This window comes from Rousettus aegyptiacus, unplaced genomic scaffold, assembly GCF_014176215.1.
Source record: "Rousettus aegyptiacus isolate mRouAeg1 unplaced genomic scaffold, mRouAeg1.p scaffold_m13_p_10, whole genome shotgun sequence".
NCBI classification, from domain to species: Eukaryota; Metazoa; Chordata; class Mammalia; order Chiroptera; family Pteropodidae; genus Rousettus; species Rousettus aegyptiacus.
Window position 1 is genome coordinate 52,587,120 of NW_023416285.1, and position 15,968 is coordinate 52,603,087.

Here is a 15,968-nt window from a genome sequence, read left to right on the forward strand (position 1 = left end):
CCACAAAGTATTTTGCTGTCTTGGTGCCAAGTCAAGAAGACTTCTACTGCCAGAGCATCAAATCTTCTGTATGTTAAAGTATATTCCTTTCTGTGTTGAGATATTCTTCAATATATTAAGTCACCTTACTCCCTAATCCTTAAAATAGATAAAATCAACATGTGTGTGTATGTGTGTTTGTGTATAAATCTAATCATCTCCCATTGCAAGACAAGCTAATATGATGACTACAGGTACAATTTTCCAAATTAAAATATTAGGATATGTAAAATTACTATGTAACATTGAGTTAGGTACGTGTTCGCATGTACTAATTTTTATTTATAGAGATCATTTTAGATCTATAAACCTAGTGCTTAGATCTACACATCCATTTACTAATAGCATTAGTTCACACAAAATAAATTGATAATAGACTATTCAGTTCAACGAATATATATATTAACAATAATTAATTTTTTCTATCCCTTCTTTTTTGGTGTTCCTGCCATCCACTGAGATGTCTAGAAGTAACAAATTGTAGCACTTCACTAATAAATTTCTTAAAAGAAAAAGGCTTCAATAGTGAGAGAAAAATATGTCCTTCAATATTTTCATTCAAAGAAACTTTTCAAATAACAAATTCATAGTTTCAGTGACATTACCAATGGAAATTATAAAATCTACTAATAAAATGATCAAACTATATCTGGCAAATATCTTCATAGATATTTGAATTTGATATTTTGAATTAAGTCAACTCCTAAGAGTAACACCCAGCAAATGGTCATTTTAGTGGACTATTTAACATTTGACCACTGAAAGCATTTATGTTTTCCTAAAATCATCGGAACCCAGAAAATACCCATATTAACTATAAATATTGTACAAAAGAATCCTTTATTTTCCCAAGAACTCATTCATATGGAAATTAATTCACCTAGCGGGATCAACAACAGACTTTAACAGACTTCTGCCTCATCTCAGATGCAGTGTTCTAAAGCTAGGTCTTATGAGGTTGAAAAGAAGTTCGATTCAGTTAAAAAGGGCAATCAATTAACACATAGATAATATCATAATTCCCGTCTCAATGAGAACATGCATGGGAAAAAAATGTGTTGAAAAATTATCTGCAGAAGAAAAGAAAGACAGAAGACAGTTTTGTTCCTGCTACTCTTGCAAAATCTGGGTTTTATTTTCTTAACAGGTGGCTAGCTGTATTATCTTCTTCATGCTGGCTTCAGGGTGGTTCCCCGGTGCTTTCTTTTTCACTTTTCTTGATTGATCTGTTTTAGTTATCATTATGCTCTCATGTGGTGAAGGAAAGTTGCCCAATTTGGACACAGATCAGATTTTACAAAAGTTCTATTACCGACATCGCTGTTACAATTTAATTTTTCATTCCTGTCTTACGAATGAGGGAAACGGAGAAAATGCCCTCTTCGTATACTTCATCTCCATGTCCTGCCACATTTGCTTCTATTCCCCATGCCACAGGTTCCTCACCATGAACATACAGATATGTGCTCTCTGACCAGCACAATGTTATTTTGAAAAATGTTAATCAGTTGCCAATATTTAAAAAACACCAGACTTCACATAAGAATTTGCCATTTCAACCTCTGAAAAATCATAAACTGAAGTAATACTGAGTACACATTCATGTGGGAACAAGCAGAGCTGAGTGGCAATCGGCCTTTTTTAAAAGAACATGCGCTTTTAAGAGTCGTCACAGTCCCCAGCTGTAAGAAAGCCCAAACGAGCCATATGGAAAGTCCTTAGTCCCCAGCTCTTTCAGACATCCCAGCATAGGCACCAGTCCTGTGAATAAAGAAGACTTCAGGGGACTCCAACCTCACTGGCCATCACACGAATGTATGGGGACCAAGAGAGAACCACCCAGCTGAGTCCATCAACCACTAAAACCATGAGAAATAAAATGGTTATTTCAACCCTTTGAGTTTTGGGATAAAAAAATCTATGCAGCAACAGATAGCTCTAAAAGATAAAAAGTACTCTTAGCAAACTAAATATAATCATTTAAAATAATCCCATTTTTACCTAGGTCAACATAGATGTCACAGATGTCTCCAACTTATTTTTGTGTTTAGGCAGAAATCTAAAATATAAATGCGTCCGGGGAGGAAAACAGAAGTGGAAGAAAAGTAATCATTTGGAATCAGCTCTATTTTTTTTTTTTTAATTAAGCTGGTTGGCAGCACTTAGGAATGTCATATAGGTTAAACAGTAGTAAGTAGTAAAAGAGAAGGACAGAGTTTGAAAAGGGCTTGGTTCTTTATGTAAATCAATCTAGAATTTTTACAGCTTAATGAGAGGCAGATTCAGGAATAGGAGAAACAACTCAGCTTATATTTCTTAAAGCTGAGTTCTACCAATAGCAAATCTATCCTTGAGTAAATCACTCAATTGTTTGATGATTCTGTTTGCTCACATGTAAAACAAAGATAATTCCTGACAAGAGTGTGATCATTCAGTTTAACAATATGGTATATACGTTCAAGGTAGTGGAAGATCTAAACCTTGTGCCCTGCACATTGTTAAAGCAGCTGATATGCTTTTGCCCAAATAGAATTGTACATTCTCATTTCCTTCCCTTCTTTTCCCCACTTGTGACTCAAGCCAGATTTCATCGAGCTATTTTTATAATTACTAAAATGTTGGAAATATAGCAGCAGGCCAGAAGCAAAGTAAAACGCAGCATCCAGCAAAAAAAAAAAAGAAAATCACGCTGAGTAACTGAAAGGCCATCTGCTTCTAACCGAGCTGTAGGGGTGAGGAAGGCAATCTGGGCTGTACTATTTGTGTCCTCCCCCAAACCAAACCCACCTGCATGTTGTCAGTGGCATCCCCAAGCAGTCCTCCAAAAGTGATAGCATTAGTTACAGTTGCCAGATAAATGAAGAGAATAGCTGATAGAGCTTGAATATTTAAAGCATCATAAAAATCACTGGCAAAAAATGGTGCTTTCCTCTTTATGTCCTTAATTAGTCCACCACAGAACCTAGGTAGGGAGAAAGGCAAACATGTAACAATGCAAAATAAATTACCATCAAATAAGAGATAACTTATTAAACCACAAAGAAATTGTATTTAAAGTTCTTGAATGAACAACAAGGTACTATTTAACCACTTAAGATAAAACCAGAAAACTGTGGAGGAATAAATTTTCTTCTGTCTCTGCTTTGGTCTCCATATTAGGTGTCACATTCCCTGAAGACTAGATAGTTGGTCTTTAGATGAGAGCAAATTGTGTAGATAAATTAAAATTTCTCGCTAAAGAAAAACATCCAAACATGTGAGCAGATTATACAAGGACCTTTATAATATTTCCATAGCTTCCTTTCCAGCCCCATTCATTCATTCATTCTTTCATTTTACAAATGTTTATTGAGCGGCTGCAATATGCACTATCCTGGGTGCTAGAGATACAACAATGAACAACATAGGAAAACAATACCCACCTTCAAGAAGTTTACTTTCTGTGTGGAGGAGACAAAAGCAAGTAAAATGCATGGTGCTAAAAGTTAAGGAAAAAATCAGGTGAGGAAGAGGAATATTAAGTGTTAGGATAGCAGTGGTTGAAATATGATGGTGGACTGAACAGGTCTCCCAAGCAGGTGCCTTTGGCATAAGAACCTGAAGGCCAGGCAGGTGTGTGGTGGAACAGCTTTGCAAACTGAGCCCCATTACAAATGTTAGTAGCTCAGCTGACTTATGCATCAGTCAACTCACTCTCCCAACCAAACCTCACATCTCAGCCTTCCCTCTGCTGTTCCGTCTGCCTACAGTGCCTTCCCTCAAAGCTCAGCAGATCTCTGAAATCTTGAGCCTCCACTCATAGTTCAGATTTCAACTACGAGCTACTGCACTGCATGAAGATTGGCTGTCTGTCTGTCTCTGTCTGTGTGCTTGCTGGCCCTTAGCTGCGCTCAGTGCTCTGCTTCAGTTTTCTTGGTATGTCCAAGGCCGAGCATGGTGTGGAGAAAACGGCAGATACTCAGTACATTCAGGAAAGGTGAAATATAGAAGAATGAGATCACATTCTGAGCAAATAAAAAAGTTAAATCCTAGGATTCATATCTGTAGAAAAGAAAATGAATACTGCTAATGGAAATTGTGGAGAACTATTCAGAAAAAAAAAGTGAGACAGTTGCATATTCTTTACTCTTTAAGAAGGAAGGAGAGGGAAATAATGTCCTCTCAATTTGAGAGAGAAACCCAAATGAGTCATCAAGGGAAAAATAACTATTTCATTCAAATTCCATTGCATATTAAAACAACATATGTTTGTGTTTTTAAAAAACCTTCAGTGCTTTTAAAAAGTTGTATCTTCATAAAATGAGTGTCCTTTTAAACTTTTAGTCAACCCAAAATGAAATGGACAATCTATCAGTGCAGAAGGAAGAATCATGAAAAGGGATTTAGCCAAAGCAATCCGTGAAATGTGAATTCCCAACTGTAGACTAGGGGGACCTGTGAGTTACTCATTTCTGTAACATGTTACCCACTTTTGAGTAGAGAGAAGAGATGGAACCATAAAAACCAAGTGGGGAAGACTGGCACATTACTCAGTCTTCTTGCCATACACACCCACCCTCAATCTCTCTGTTTTCCTAACACTCCCTCACTCACTCTACTCTAGTCATATTGGCCTTGATGCCAACCTAGCACACACCAGGCACTCTGCTGTCCCCTCTCCCAACCCCACATCTATGTGGTCTGTCTCCTGCCTCCTTCGGGACATTCCTCAAATGCTGCAATTCTCTTTAAGGCCACCCCTGACCACCCTTATCCAAAATTGTAATACCTTCCCCCATCACAAAACTCTCTACTTCTGCTTTATTTTTCCCCATAAAACCATTACTACCTTCCTTTATTCACTCACTGTCTTCACCACTACAAAAAAAGACCTGTAAGGACAGAGGGTTTTGTTTAAGTCACTGCTATATCCCCAGGGCCTGTGACTATTAAGTACACTATAAATATTTGTTAGCTGAACAAAAGCATAAACCAGTGAACAAAATGCTGATAGAGAGATGATGGGAAATTCAGATGTAAGGAGAACCTCATCATGAATGACAGAAGAACCCATCACTTACCGTCCAGTCCTCTGCAGTTCTTCACTGTCCCCATGACCTCCTCCTCCTCCGTGGCCACCGTCATGGGGCGTGTCCCCATTCATCTGAACATTCTCACCTGAGTACATGTTCTTTCTAAGCAAGAAAAGAAAGCCCAAGAGAATATTAGTTGTTGCTGTTGTTTTTTAACCTGCTTCTTAGCTGTGTCATGTGCTAGCTAATGAAGAGGTAAACTGGAAACCCTTTGGGAGAAAGATCATTATTTCCTTCTGCCATCCTAACAGACAATTCTTAAAGTGTTATATTTAGAGCTAAGCCAGATGAATCAAAAAGCTGAATGAATTGTCTCAGAGGGTAACTGTTTTACCTGGAAAATAACAAATTTCCAGGACATGGCTTCTCCTCAATTATCTTATCCAATCTCTTAACCTTTTAAATCTACATAGCCTCATCTTGCATCAACTGATCTTTCCATTTGAACAAGGAGCCTTCAAAAATATCCCCAAAGAATCTCTGTGATGTATTCCAATATCATAATCTGAGATCTCTAATTTGTAATCACCAAAGAACATTACAACACACAGCATTCATTTCAGTGTCAATAAAATGTCAAACCAAGGCACATATGTGACTTATTTGAGGTGAGATAATATATCAAGTTAAATGGAAACCTAAAAATATTAGGGCAGATGCCTGACTCCATTTCCTTTGTCAGATACGACCACCTTCCCAAGGTTGAAAACTCCCAACTGCTTGATAATTTACCTTTTGTCAGACGATGGAAGACTCTTAGGAGGCTCTATCCTGATCGCTGGATCCCATTCCCCAGGTGGAAGGACAATGACTTCATCTAGGAACTCATCGATGCCAGCAATCAGGTCCTGCCTATCTTTTGCTTTATAAGCAATGTCATGGAACACCTAAAGAAGAATAAGAGATGTGCTGACCCAACAAAATAACTCTCCACATACCTTACATCATGTCCAGCATAAAGAATACAACCCATAACCTACTGTAGTATGACCATAACCAAACTCTCACATTTCCTGTTATTCAGCCTGCCCTAAAATATTTCAGTAATAAACCCAAAGAATATAGGGAGAGGCAGGATAAAACAAATGGCTGTGTTTCTTTTATATGCTTTTTTTCCCCTTCTGTCAATACTATAAAATAACATTGCCTTTCATCTCCCATTGGTATGTACCATTATTGATATAGTTGCTATGGGAGCTAGATGAAAATGATTTGGAGAAAAATACTGAAGAGTCATTCCTTGTCATAAAAACCACCAGGACAAACTACTGCTGATAATTCAAAAAGGAAAAGTTCAAACTGCGTGTCAAAATCAGGTTAAGACCCAAACACTGCAGCTCTCAAACACACGAATGTTAGCTATTAAAAAAAGAAAAATGACAACACATAAAGCACAGAGCTTTAAGTAAGTGATCATCTGTCTAGGTATAAAAGGCCTACGTTATGTATAAAAAACTTTCAGATCATCGGCTAGAAGGATGGAACAACTGACAAAGAGGACTATGTACATTCTGGAATGTAGATAGTATCTATCTGTTTATCTTATTATAAAGGCAATAACTAAATCATCTAAGGCAGCTAATGCTCCATGCCTTTTATGCAAATATCCAAAGAAGGAGCTTCCTGAATGTACATCATTCAATCAGAATGATGTGGTTATCAGCCTTCTTTATGCTGAGGTACAGTCGTTCATGCCAAATAAGCTGACATTTATACAGTTTTCAAAAAGTAAATCTTATATTGTGAAAATGCATATTATATACATTTTTATTTCCTAAACAGTTTCCATTCTTAAAACTGATGTATGTTAAATATTCTTTCAAAAGTTAAAGTCACTGTATTAACTTATAGTGACAGTCAATTCAAAGTATAAAACAACACATGCAAGACATTCACAGACAATCATCTTCCAGATTCCCTACCTCATCAGACATCAAGGTGGCAATGGCTCTGCCAATCTCATGGTAGGACTTCGCTTTCCCCTTAGGACCCAAGAGAATAAACAAGAACCTAATGGAAGAGGAAAGAAACACAGGCTGTAACGCACATCTCATCAAATTCAATATACATAAAACTGAGACACATTTACCTTAGTTCATAAAAAGATTAGGTCTAGAATTCATCTTTAAAACAAAGGTAATATTCTTGGTAATATGAAAGAGAGTCTCACACTATTGTGAAACACAAATCACTGTTCAGTTTATTTAGAGGCAAAGGATAACTGAGCATGAAAACCTGAGAAGCTTCTTCAACGAGGACAGGTTCACTTCATGAATCATTCAACCTTTCATTTCTCTCTCTCCATTTCTACTGAATTGCAGAATCTTTGGAAAAACTCATTAAGTGCAATAACTGGAAGACTTAGTGCATCTTCATATTTCTCTGATTTTTCCTTATCCAATATGGACAGTGACATACGATCTTCCCCACACTTTTTAAAGAAATGTTTCTACTCAGAAGTGACTGACAGAAAAAAAACAAGTAAGCTGCATACTGACAGCCAAAGTAAAGAAAGAAAAACATGAAAGAAATTCAAAATAATGCATTATTCCTAGTTAAGGTTTTGTGTGTGGGGGGGTGGGGTGTCTTGACTAGAGAGGAGGAAACCCAGTATGAAAATAAATAATAAAAAATATACTAAAGGCATTATTGGATAATTCTTTGCCTAGCTTATGATCATGTCTTACCTAACACAGAGACAAAGATAATAAAAATGATCACATTTTATATTTTCACAGCTTTTTAAGCTTGCAAAGCATTTTACATTCATCACTTCATTTAAACACCTCACGATCCTTTGTAATAAGGACAAATATCCTATTCCTATTTAATGGTGAATAAACTGAAATGCAAGGACATTAACAGATGAGCTCAAAGACTGTGCCTAGTAAATGAGGGAACAGAGAGGCCCACCTATCTTCCATTCTTTTTAGCACACATTTCTGCCAAATATTACCTGCCCACCCTATATCCCATGGCTGTAATTCAGTAGAGAAAAGCTATCCAAAATGACTTCCAAAGGTCGCCCTGGGGAAAATGTAATTAGTTGAGGACAATAAATCTTAGGCAAGATTTTATGGAACCAGGAATGGCTTAGAACTTAGTTTAGTAATATTTCATTATTAAATCATTCATTCATAAACGTCACTTTAAATAAAAAAGAATTGACAGCAAATACTCTTCAAAGTGTTAGGGTCTTTTCCAAAATGCCCTTGAATAGATAATTCCTCTTTTTTATCATAAAATTCAATCCAAAGGTGGGGGGGGACAGAAATTAAGAATTTAAGAAGGTATCTGAAAGTACAACTACTCAGATTTTATACTAGAATAGCCATAAAGCCATTCAGTGCATATTTGCTTAGAAACCAGTTCTGGAGTGGGCCAGCATGCTCACTTTCAAGTGTTATCACAGTCGATGAAATAGTAAAAGCAATCAGCAGGCACAGAAGTCTGTTCAGGTATGAAGGAAGTCATCATAGGAACTGGATTTTAGTTCTAACACTGAAGTTCAATTGATACTAGAACTTTTCTTCCTTTGAAGCTGGAACTAAATTATATACCACTATATGTAGTACTACATGGTGCTCCTTTATAACAGTAAAATGTACTTTTATAAAGAGACTGATCACAGACTAATTTGAGCATAACACATGCAAAAAATATTTACCCACTGAGGAACTACAAATTAAGAAATACCTATAGTACTGGTCACATTTCCCAGTCCTGTTTGCCTGTCTACCAATGACCAGCTGTCACACAGGACAATAAGGGCATAGTTTTAGGTGAAAGGGGGCAGGGGTAGTGTAGTAAAAGAAAATTGACACCTGGATCTTCTAATTAATACATTTTTAAATAATGAGAGTCTTTTGCCTGCCATTTTTTATTATTTCGATATATCTAAATATTAGTTTTTTTAGTAATACGTAATATCAAAAACTTTTCCAGAACCACTCTGTACCTCCTCCTGCCTCTCCTTAGCATCCTCATCATGATTATAGTTTATAAGTACACATTATAAAAATCCTATTTATCAACTGACACATGAGTTAATTATCAGATTGACTATGTGGGAACAAAGCCAAAATACGCTCTTGTTGAAAAGTGAGTAAAATGTTCTCAGTCATTAACAGTCCCCAAATATAAACTTTGAAAGACAATGGGGTGACTATTCCAAGAGCTGACAGAACAACGGAGCCTCTAAGTTAAATCCTATGAGATGAGGGCATATATATTCTGTAAATGTTTACGCTGGTCTCTGCTAAATAATACAAAACAATCCATGGAAATAGATGACTAATGAGAACCAAGACATGTAACATAGTAATAAATCCAATATATGAGCATTATACTGTTTCGGTAACTTTAGTAATCTAGATATAAAGGTACAATTTCTATTTCCTGGGTAATGTAATATATATGTGTATATACTATATATATATGTTTATATATTATATATTTATATATGTTTATATATTTGTCTTTTAATGGAAAATGATCAAGTGCCAAATAGAAATACCATATTACATATCAGTTAAAATTTTCACATTATGCCAGTCAGAAACCACTCGGTAAATCTACCCTGTTAAAATGATGTAGAGAGGAAGAAAGGAAATCTGGCCACCTGTAAGTAGCAGGAAGCATCATCTCTAGTCAAGAATTTTATCCATAGGAACAAAGTCCCCCAAGAAGCCTCTAATTTGGGCTGCACTGTTGAAATAGGGATGAAAGATCTGGAAAAACTAACAACACAGAACAACTCATCAAGTTGAAGTTCCTTCTGCTTGAAACATGTTGTCTCCCCAATAACCATCAAAGAAGAAATAGCTGTTACAACTTTTATAATGGACGTACATCTTGCCAAACTTAGCTTTTACAATGTACTGAAAACTCCTTTCACAACCCAAGCTGTTTTTTGTCAATGGACAGATGTTATTTTTAACCAGAAGCATTATTCTTTATTAACAAATTAGAGTAAACATCACATTTGTGTGGCTGGAAGGGCACAGCTCATGTTGACAGGTCAGAGAAAAAATAATTTATGTTACTGCATTTTTTTTTTATTCACTCATGACTAGAAATGTCAGAGTTAGACTTTTTAACAGTGCCTCGTAGTCTCTAGATTCTTTATGAGGTTCTTCTACTCTTGTGAGCTTTTTCATATAACTGATTATGCCTGAGGAGGATGCCTTTAGAATTTTCCACAACAAAAATAAGTGCCAGATGATCTGTGTCCGGAACCAATGGACTATACTCACATTCACAAAATAATTATAGCCAGAAACAGAGCATAATATCAGAAAAGGAGCCAGCCTTCCTAAACCACTCAATCTTTTTAAAGAGGATGTGCATCCCCTTCTTTCCTGATATATCACAGCTATTTCTGGAATAAACTCGGCATGTATCAATCCTTTACTCCCTTCTCTCAAAACAACAGTGAATCAAATAATCCATTATTCATATTTAGCAGTTTTAGAAAATGGAGCTAAACTGTAGCTTCCACAATAGATTCATGAGGAATACGAACCTACCACAACCAAGCACATTACTTATGTCAATAGCTAGCAACTGGATTGCTGGATAAGACAGAACTGAAGTGGCAGGACCTCCATCCTAGTCCCTCTAATAGAATGTTTTTTCAGTTTTGATAATTAAGCACAAACTATTTCTTTTGACAAATAATCATTCATTACAGTGAAACTAAAGAGGTAATTGTTTAGAGGGCTAGAACTCTCTGAATTTGCTTTAGATGTGAAAATCAAGGTCAGAAAGACAAAAACAGATGAAGGCTTTTATTACTCTTCACGAGAAAACGCTAAATTACTTTATTCCAAACCACTCTATGGATCTCCTTAGATTCTCTCTAAAACCTGGTGTCAGTGTCAGAAGTTTGCAGTTTACTTCTAGCACTCATAGTAAATCTTCCCTCTGCCTCTAAGTCTCAACTGTAAAGTGGGAATAATAATATTAATCTTCTGCATAGCTCGTAAGTATGAGTTAGTGGTAGCCTATGGACAGGTAAAGATGACAGCAAGTAAGGTATAAGCAAGATACTAGAAAAATCATAAACACATCCTACCAAGTGACCAAAGATCAAAAAACAGAGTTTATTTGCTTGCACATGGATAGTAAGAAGGGCCCCTAACTAGATAACATCTACGCAGTTAGTGATAGTCCAGCTATAAGCATAAAGCTAAAATAGATCAATCAGGTAACAGAGTAAATAAAGAAACCTGTGAACTCTACACTACACAAGGGAACTCCTAGAGCTACACTCCTGAATCATGTACAGTAGTCATATTGCTTATTATAAATAATAATTAATAATGATAAGCATAAAAGCATAACTCTAATCCACCTTCAAAAGGGAAAGTGATCATTACAAGATGTGCACAAAAACAGACTCTTCAGGTCTCCCTGCAGTACTACAGAGTAGCGTGTAAGGTAAAGCACATCACCGAGTGCAGAGGCAGTCCTTCACAACTACCACATTCCTCATGGGATTTCCTTTATTTGATTTCACAGGATGCAGCCATTGTAAATGGCCCCATATTACTCATACACAAAAAAGCTAATGAGAGTCCCTACTCAGTGATTACAGTTCGCACTGGTTCAGAGGACAGCAAATGGATAAAACTATTTCCTGGAAAAATGTTAACATGCTAGGATATATTGTTCAGATTATTGCCCAGAAATAGTTTTATGACATTATTGAATTACATTCCCTTGAATTGCTGGGCTTCTTTCATAATTCAAACGACGCTATATTTCACTTCTAGACTAGTGCCCGCTCTAGTACAGAAGAAAAGAATGAGACAGGCAGACGTAGATGATAATAGGAACACAAAAATGGTCATAATTTGCTACTCAATAAACTCATTCTATTGTTACATAAAAAGCCTTTGAAAATATTTTTTATTTGTAGCTTCTAAAGAAAAATAATAATAAAAATGGAAAAGCAAGAGTAATTTAACACTTCTTGGCATGTGTTTTATTTTCTTTCAAACTCCAGTAAAGTTAGTCCAAAGAGACATAAATAAAACCATAGGGGCACACGAGCTGGACGTTAGCCATGATCTGAGTCAGCTAGCTATTTACCAGGTGATTGCTCAGTTAGAACTTGAAGACTCTGCTAACATGTTTTCAAGCAAAAAGCAAAGTTACAGAAAACACACATCGTGATAATTCCATTAATTGAATAAACTATGATTGTCTCCTTTTCTCTGCTATTTGTTCAATGACTGCCTAATGATGACAACTATCATTCCTATTTTAAGTGTCTAAGAAATATAAAAATGAGGAAAAAATATCCATATGATCAGAAAGTATATTCTATAATCTATGAATTCAGAGGCCATAGGAAATTTCTCCTAATTTTCCTCCTAATTTGGCTCAAAACAAACCTTGAGCCCTTTGTCTTTGTTAGTTAATCATTCTCGGACTATCTGAGATCACTGAGAATTCACAGCCCTTTCTGCTCACCTAGGGAAACCTAAAGAAGAGAAAAGCCACCTTTCCTTGCCCTGGGACCCATGAAAAGCACACATGCACACGACCAAAAAAGTTCCTATATATATGATAATTTTATGATGCCAACCTAAAGATTATAAGCTTCTCTTTAAACTCTTTTGCATAAGTTTAAGTGAAGCATTAATTTCTATTCACCTATAAGTCAAGCTTAACTCCACTGAGCACAGTTGCCGAAAGAGACAAACAGGACAAGTTTAAAGTTACTGTGAAGTGTATTGAATACATGATTATAGTAACAGTAATATGCTTCCTTTTAAAATAAAAATTTATGTGACATAACACATAAAAGTGCAAATTTAAGGTTAGAGATTTATAATTTTTACAAGTGTGTGCACATATACATATATACGCGTATGCATGTGTGCATGTGTACACACACTACCAATTTTATGATAAAGCAGAGAAAATGAAAGCAACTCTGACCTCTGAACCAATTAACATCTGTATGACCTTGGACAAGTTACTCGGACTCTCAGGCTCAGTTTCTTCACCTGTAAAATCTGCACACTTAAGAGTTCATACTTAAAAAATATTATTGTGAGGATTAAATAGACTAATCCATATGAAGAAACCAGTACATAGCCCAATAAATTATTTTAATTGTTATTATTACCACTACTACATGAGTGTCAAATAATATGACAGCATGAAAGTCAGACAAAACCATTACTTCAGATTAAAACTTTCCAATACGCTTTCTCTGGATGTATTTCCAGTTTCTTGATTCTCTAGACTGAGGAAGAGGAGATTTCCCTATAACCACACCGCAGGCCCCAGTGGCTCAGGGACCAGCTTACCTCGTTGGCACAGGGACCTCAGTCAGGGCGCCCAGCATGACTGCCTGCTGTAGCCGGACAAAGGCAATGAAAGGCGCGTCCAAGAAGTCAACCTCTCCAACAAGCACGTTAGAAGCTTCCGCGTCACGGGGTAGCTTTTTCATGAACTTGTTCTTCAGCTGCATGGGGAGAGTCAAAACAAAACAAAACAAAACAACAAAAAACACACAAACAAAAACACACCTTATTTCCAGAGAAGGGAACAAGAAGAAACATTCCATATATCACTTAAGAGAATTCCTTTATATGAATCTACATACAATAGTTCCTTAGCTACAGCCATTTTTCTGTTATGTTAAACTATTATCATAAACATAGCTCTGTACTTTAATTCAAAAATATCGATAGTATAATCACATAATTTTCACGTAAAATGATGTTTACATATAAAACAATTCACTTATTGATTCACTCAATCAATAAACATGTGTTGAGAGTCTACTAGGAGTCAGGCACTGATCTAAGGATAAAGGGAGGAATCAACAAACTACATGTCCTCCTTAGGCTCACATTCTAGCAGGGGAGAAATAAAATATGATTTAAAGTAATAAGTGCTAAGAAAAAAAAACTGATAAAAGAGGGTACTCTTTTAGGCAGGGTGGTCAGGGAAGGCCTCTGAAGAAATACATTTGACATTGGACTGAGGGGAAAAGCCATGCAAAGAACATTCTGGGCAAAGGCAACAGCAAGTGCAAAACCTCTTAAATGGGAAAGAGCTTGGCAGGTGGAGCAATAAAAAGAAGGTAAGTGTGATGGCAGCTGAAGGAACGATGGAGAAAAAACAGCAGCAAATAAAGCCACATAGGTCAGGGGTTGGCGGCAGGAGGGGGAGGGGGAGAGCCAGGCGGAGATCAGGTGGTAAGGGCCTTGTGGGCCATATTAAGGAGTTCTGTATGTTCTGAGTGGGCTTTCCTACTAAAAGTCCAAGTGGAAAGGTGAAGTAGAAAGACACAACTTTAGGAAGTATCACCATATAAACAACATTTAAGACCATGGGATAGGATGACACAAGTTTGGGTATGGGTAGAGATAAAGAAAAGGGATAAGATCCAAACCCTGGATCACTCTACCTTTTACAGAAATGAGAGAAGCTATTGGCAGAGGACACTGGGAAAGAGCAGTCAGGGAGGCAAGAGGAAATCCAGTTCACAATAGTCAGGTGAAGAAAGGGCTCGATAAGGAAAGTGTATCAACTGAGTCAAAGGTTGCTGAAAGCTGAAACAAGATGAGAACTAAGAATGGACTGATGAACTTGGCAAAATGGAGGTGTGGGGTGATCCTGACGAGAGCTGTTACAGTGGACACCAGGGTGCCCGGTAAAGAATGAGAAGAGAAGAAATAGAGAGAGGGAGCGGGGATAATTATTTTAAGAAATGTTGCTACCAAGAAAAGCCAAGAAATAGGGAGGTAGGTGGAAGAAGGCATAAAATCGGTGATTTTTTAAAATGGGAAATATGATAACACTTTGGAATGTTAATGAGAATTGTCTAATAGAGACAGATTATTGCTGCAAGAGAGATAGGGGATAACTTCAAAAGCCACTCAGGCAACCTTGAACTATTGAGAAGAGACTATATCCACATCACGAGTAGCGGGATTAGCTTCAGATAGGAACACAGAGAGTTTATCGAACCTAACAAGGGAAGGCAGACTATGTGGGTACGGATGGGGGTAGTCTGGGAGATTTGGTGGGGTGAAGATGAGGGCGTCCAAGGACTCATATTTTTGCAGTGATATATAAGTGAGCTGATGCTGAGGAGGAGAGGGGTATATGTGAGAGTTTGAGGACAGCGGTAAAAGTATAAAGTGGTTCTCTTAAAGAGTGAAGGTTGCTTAAATATAGTCACTTTAAAAGCTTATCTAATAGGTGTTATTCCTTACTTTCCTTTCTCTCCCCAACTCCTGCTTAGCATAGGATTGTTCAGGCATCCTTCAGTGAGTGGAACATGCCTCCCACGGCACAAGGAAAACACTTCGACAATCATTCAAGAATAGAGACAAAAATTTGCCGGACCATGTGAAAAGGACTTCTGATATTTGCTTATTATCAATCTAAATGTCTCTCCCCTCAAGTCAAAAGTTACCAGTGCTCTTAGTACATTGTGCCATGGATTATCACTGAGATGGAAGTGGCAGGCATGGCCCAATTTTCCCCATTAATAAAAAAGTAATTAGTAACAATTTATTTTCAATTTCCATTTAAAGAGTTCTTAATAAGGGAAAATAAGAGTCATGAGAACTAATCCCTAAAACTCCATCATCCTCAGTAGCATTTTTATGGGATCGTTTTCCTTAATTTGGTACTTCCTATAAGGAAAAAAAAGAAAAGGAAGTTGGGGCTAATAATTTAATGGAAACTAAAAGGTAAAAAAAGCAAAGGCAAGATATATATTTTTAGATGTTAGGAACATTACTTCTTAGCAGTAAGGAATTTTTTCCAAAGTTTATACCATTAATTCTCCAAGAAATGCTAATATGAAAAAAATTATTTACA

At 36.7% G+C, this 15,968-nt stretch overlaps 1 protein-coding gene across 7 annotated transcripts in view; it reads right to left on the reverse strand.

The window, feature by feature from the left end:
• The window catches only part of SLC4A4 (solute carrier family 4 member 4), a 306,370-nt gene that overhangs the window by 84,048 nt on the left and 206,354 nt on the right, over positions 1–15,968 (reverse strand). For all 7 annotated transcript variants that reach the window (XM_016132915.2, XM_016132911.2, XM_016132913.2 and 4 more), the window contains 5 exons: positions 13,436–13,593; positions 7,034–7,121; positions 5,844–5,998; positions 5,100–5,213; positions 2,827–3,001 (listed from right to left, as the gene is read on the reverse strand). In XM_016132915.2, the coding sequence (XP_015988401.1) occupies positions 2,827–3,001; positions 5,100–5,213; positions 5,844–5,998; positions 7,034–7,121; positions 13,436–13,593 (690 nt within the window). The remainder of the gene's footprint in view (positions 1–2,826; positions 3,002–5,099; positions 5,214–5,843; positions 5,999–7,033; positions 7,122–13,435; positions 13,594–15,968) is intronic.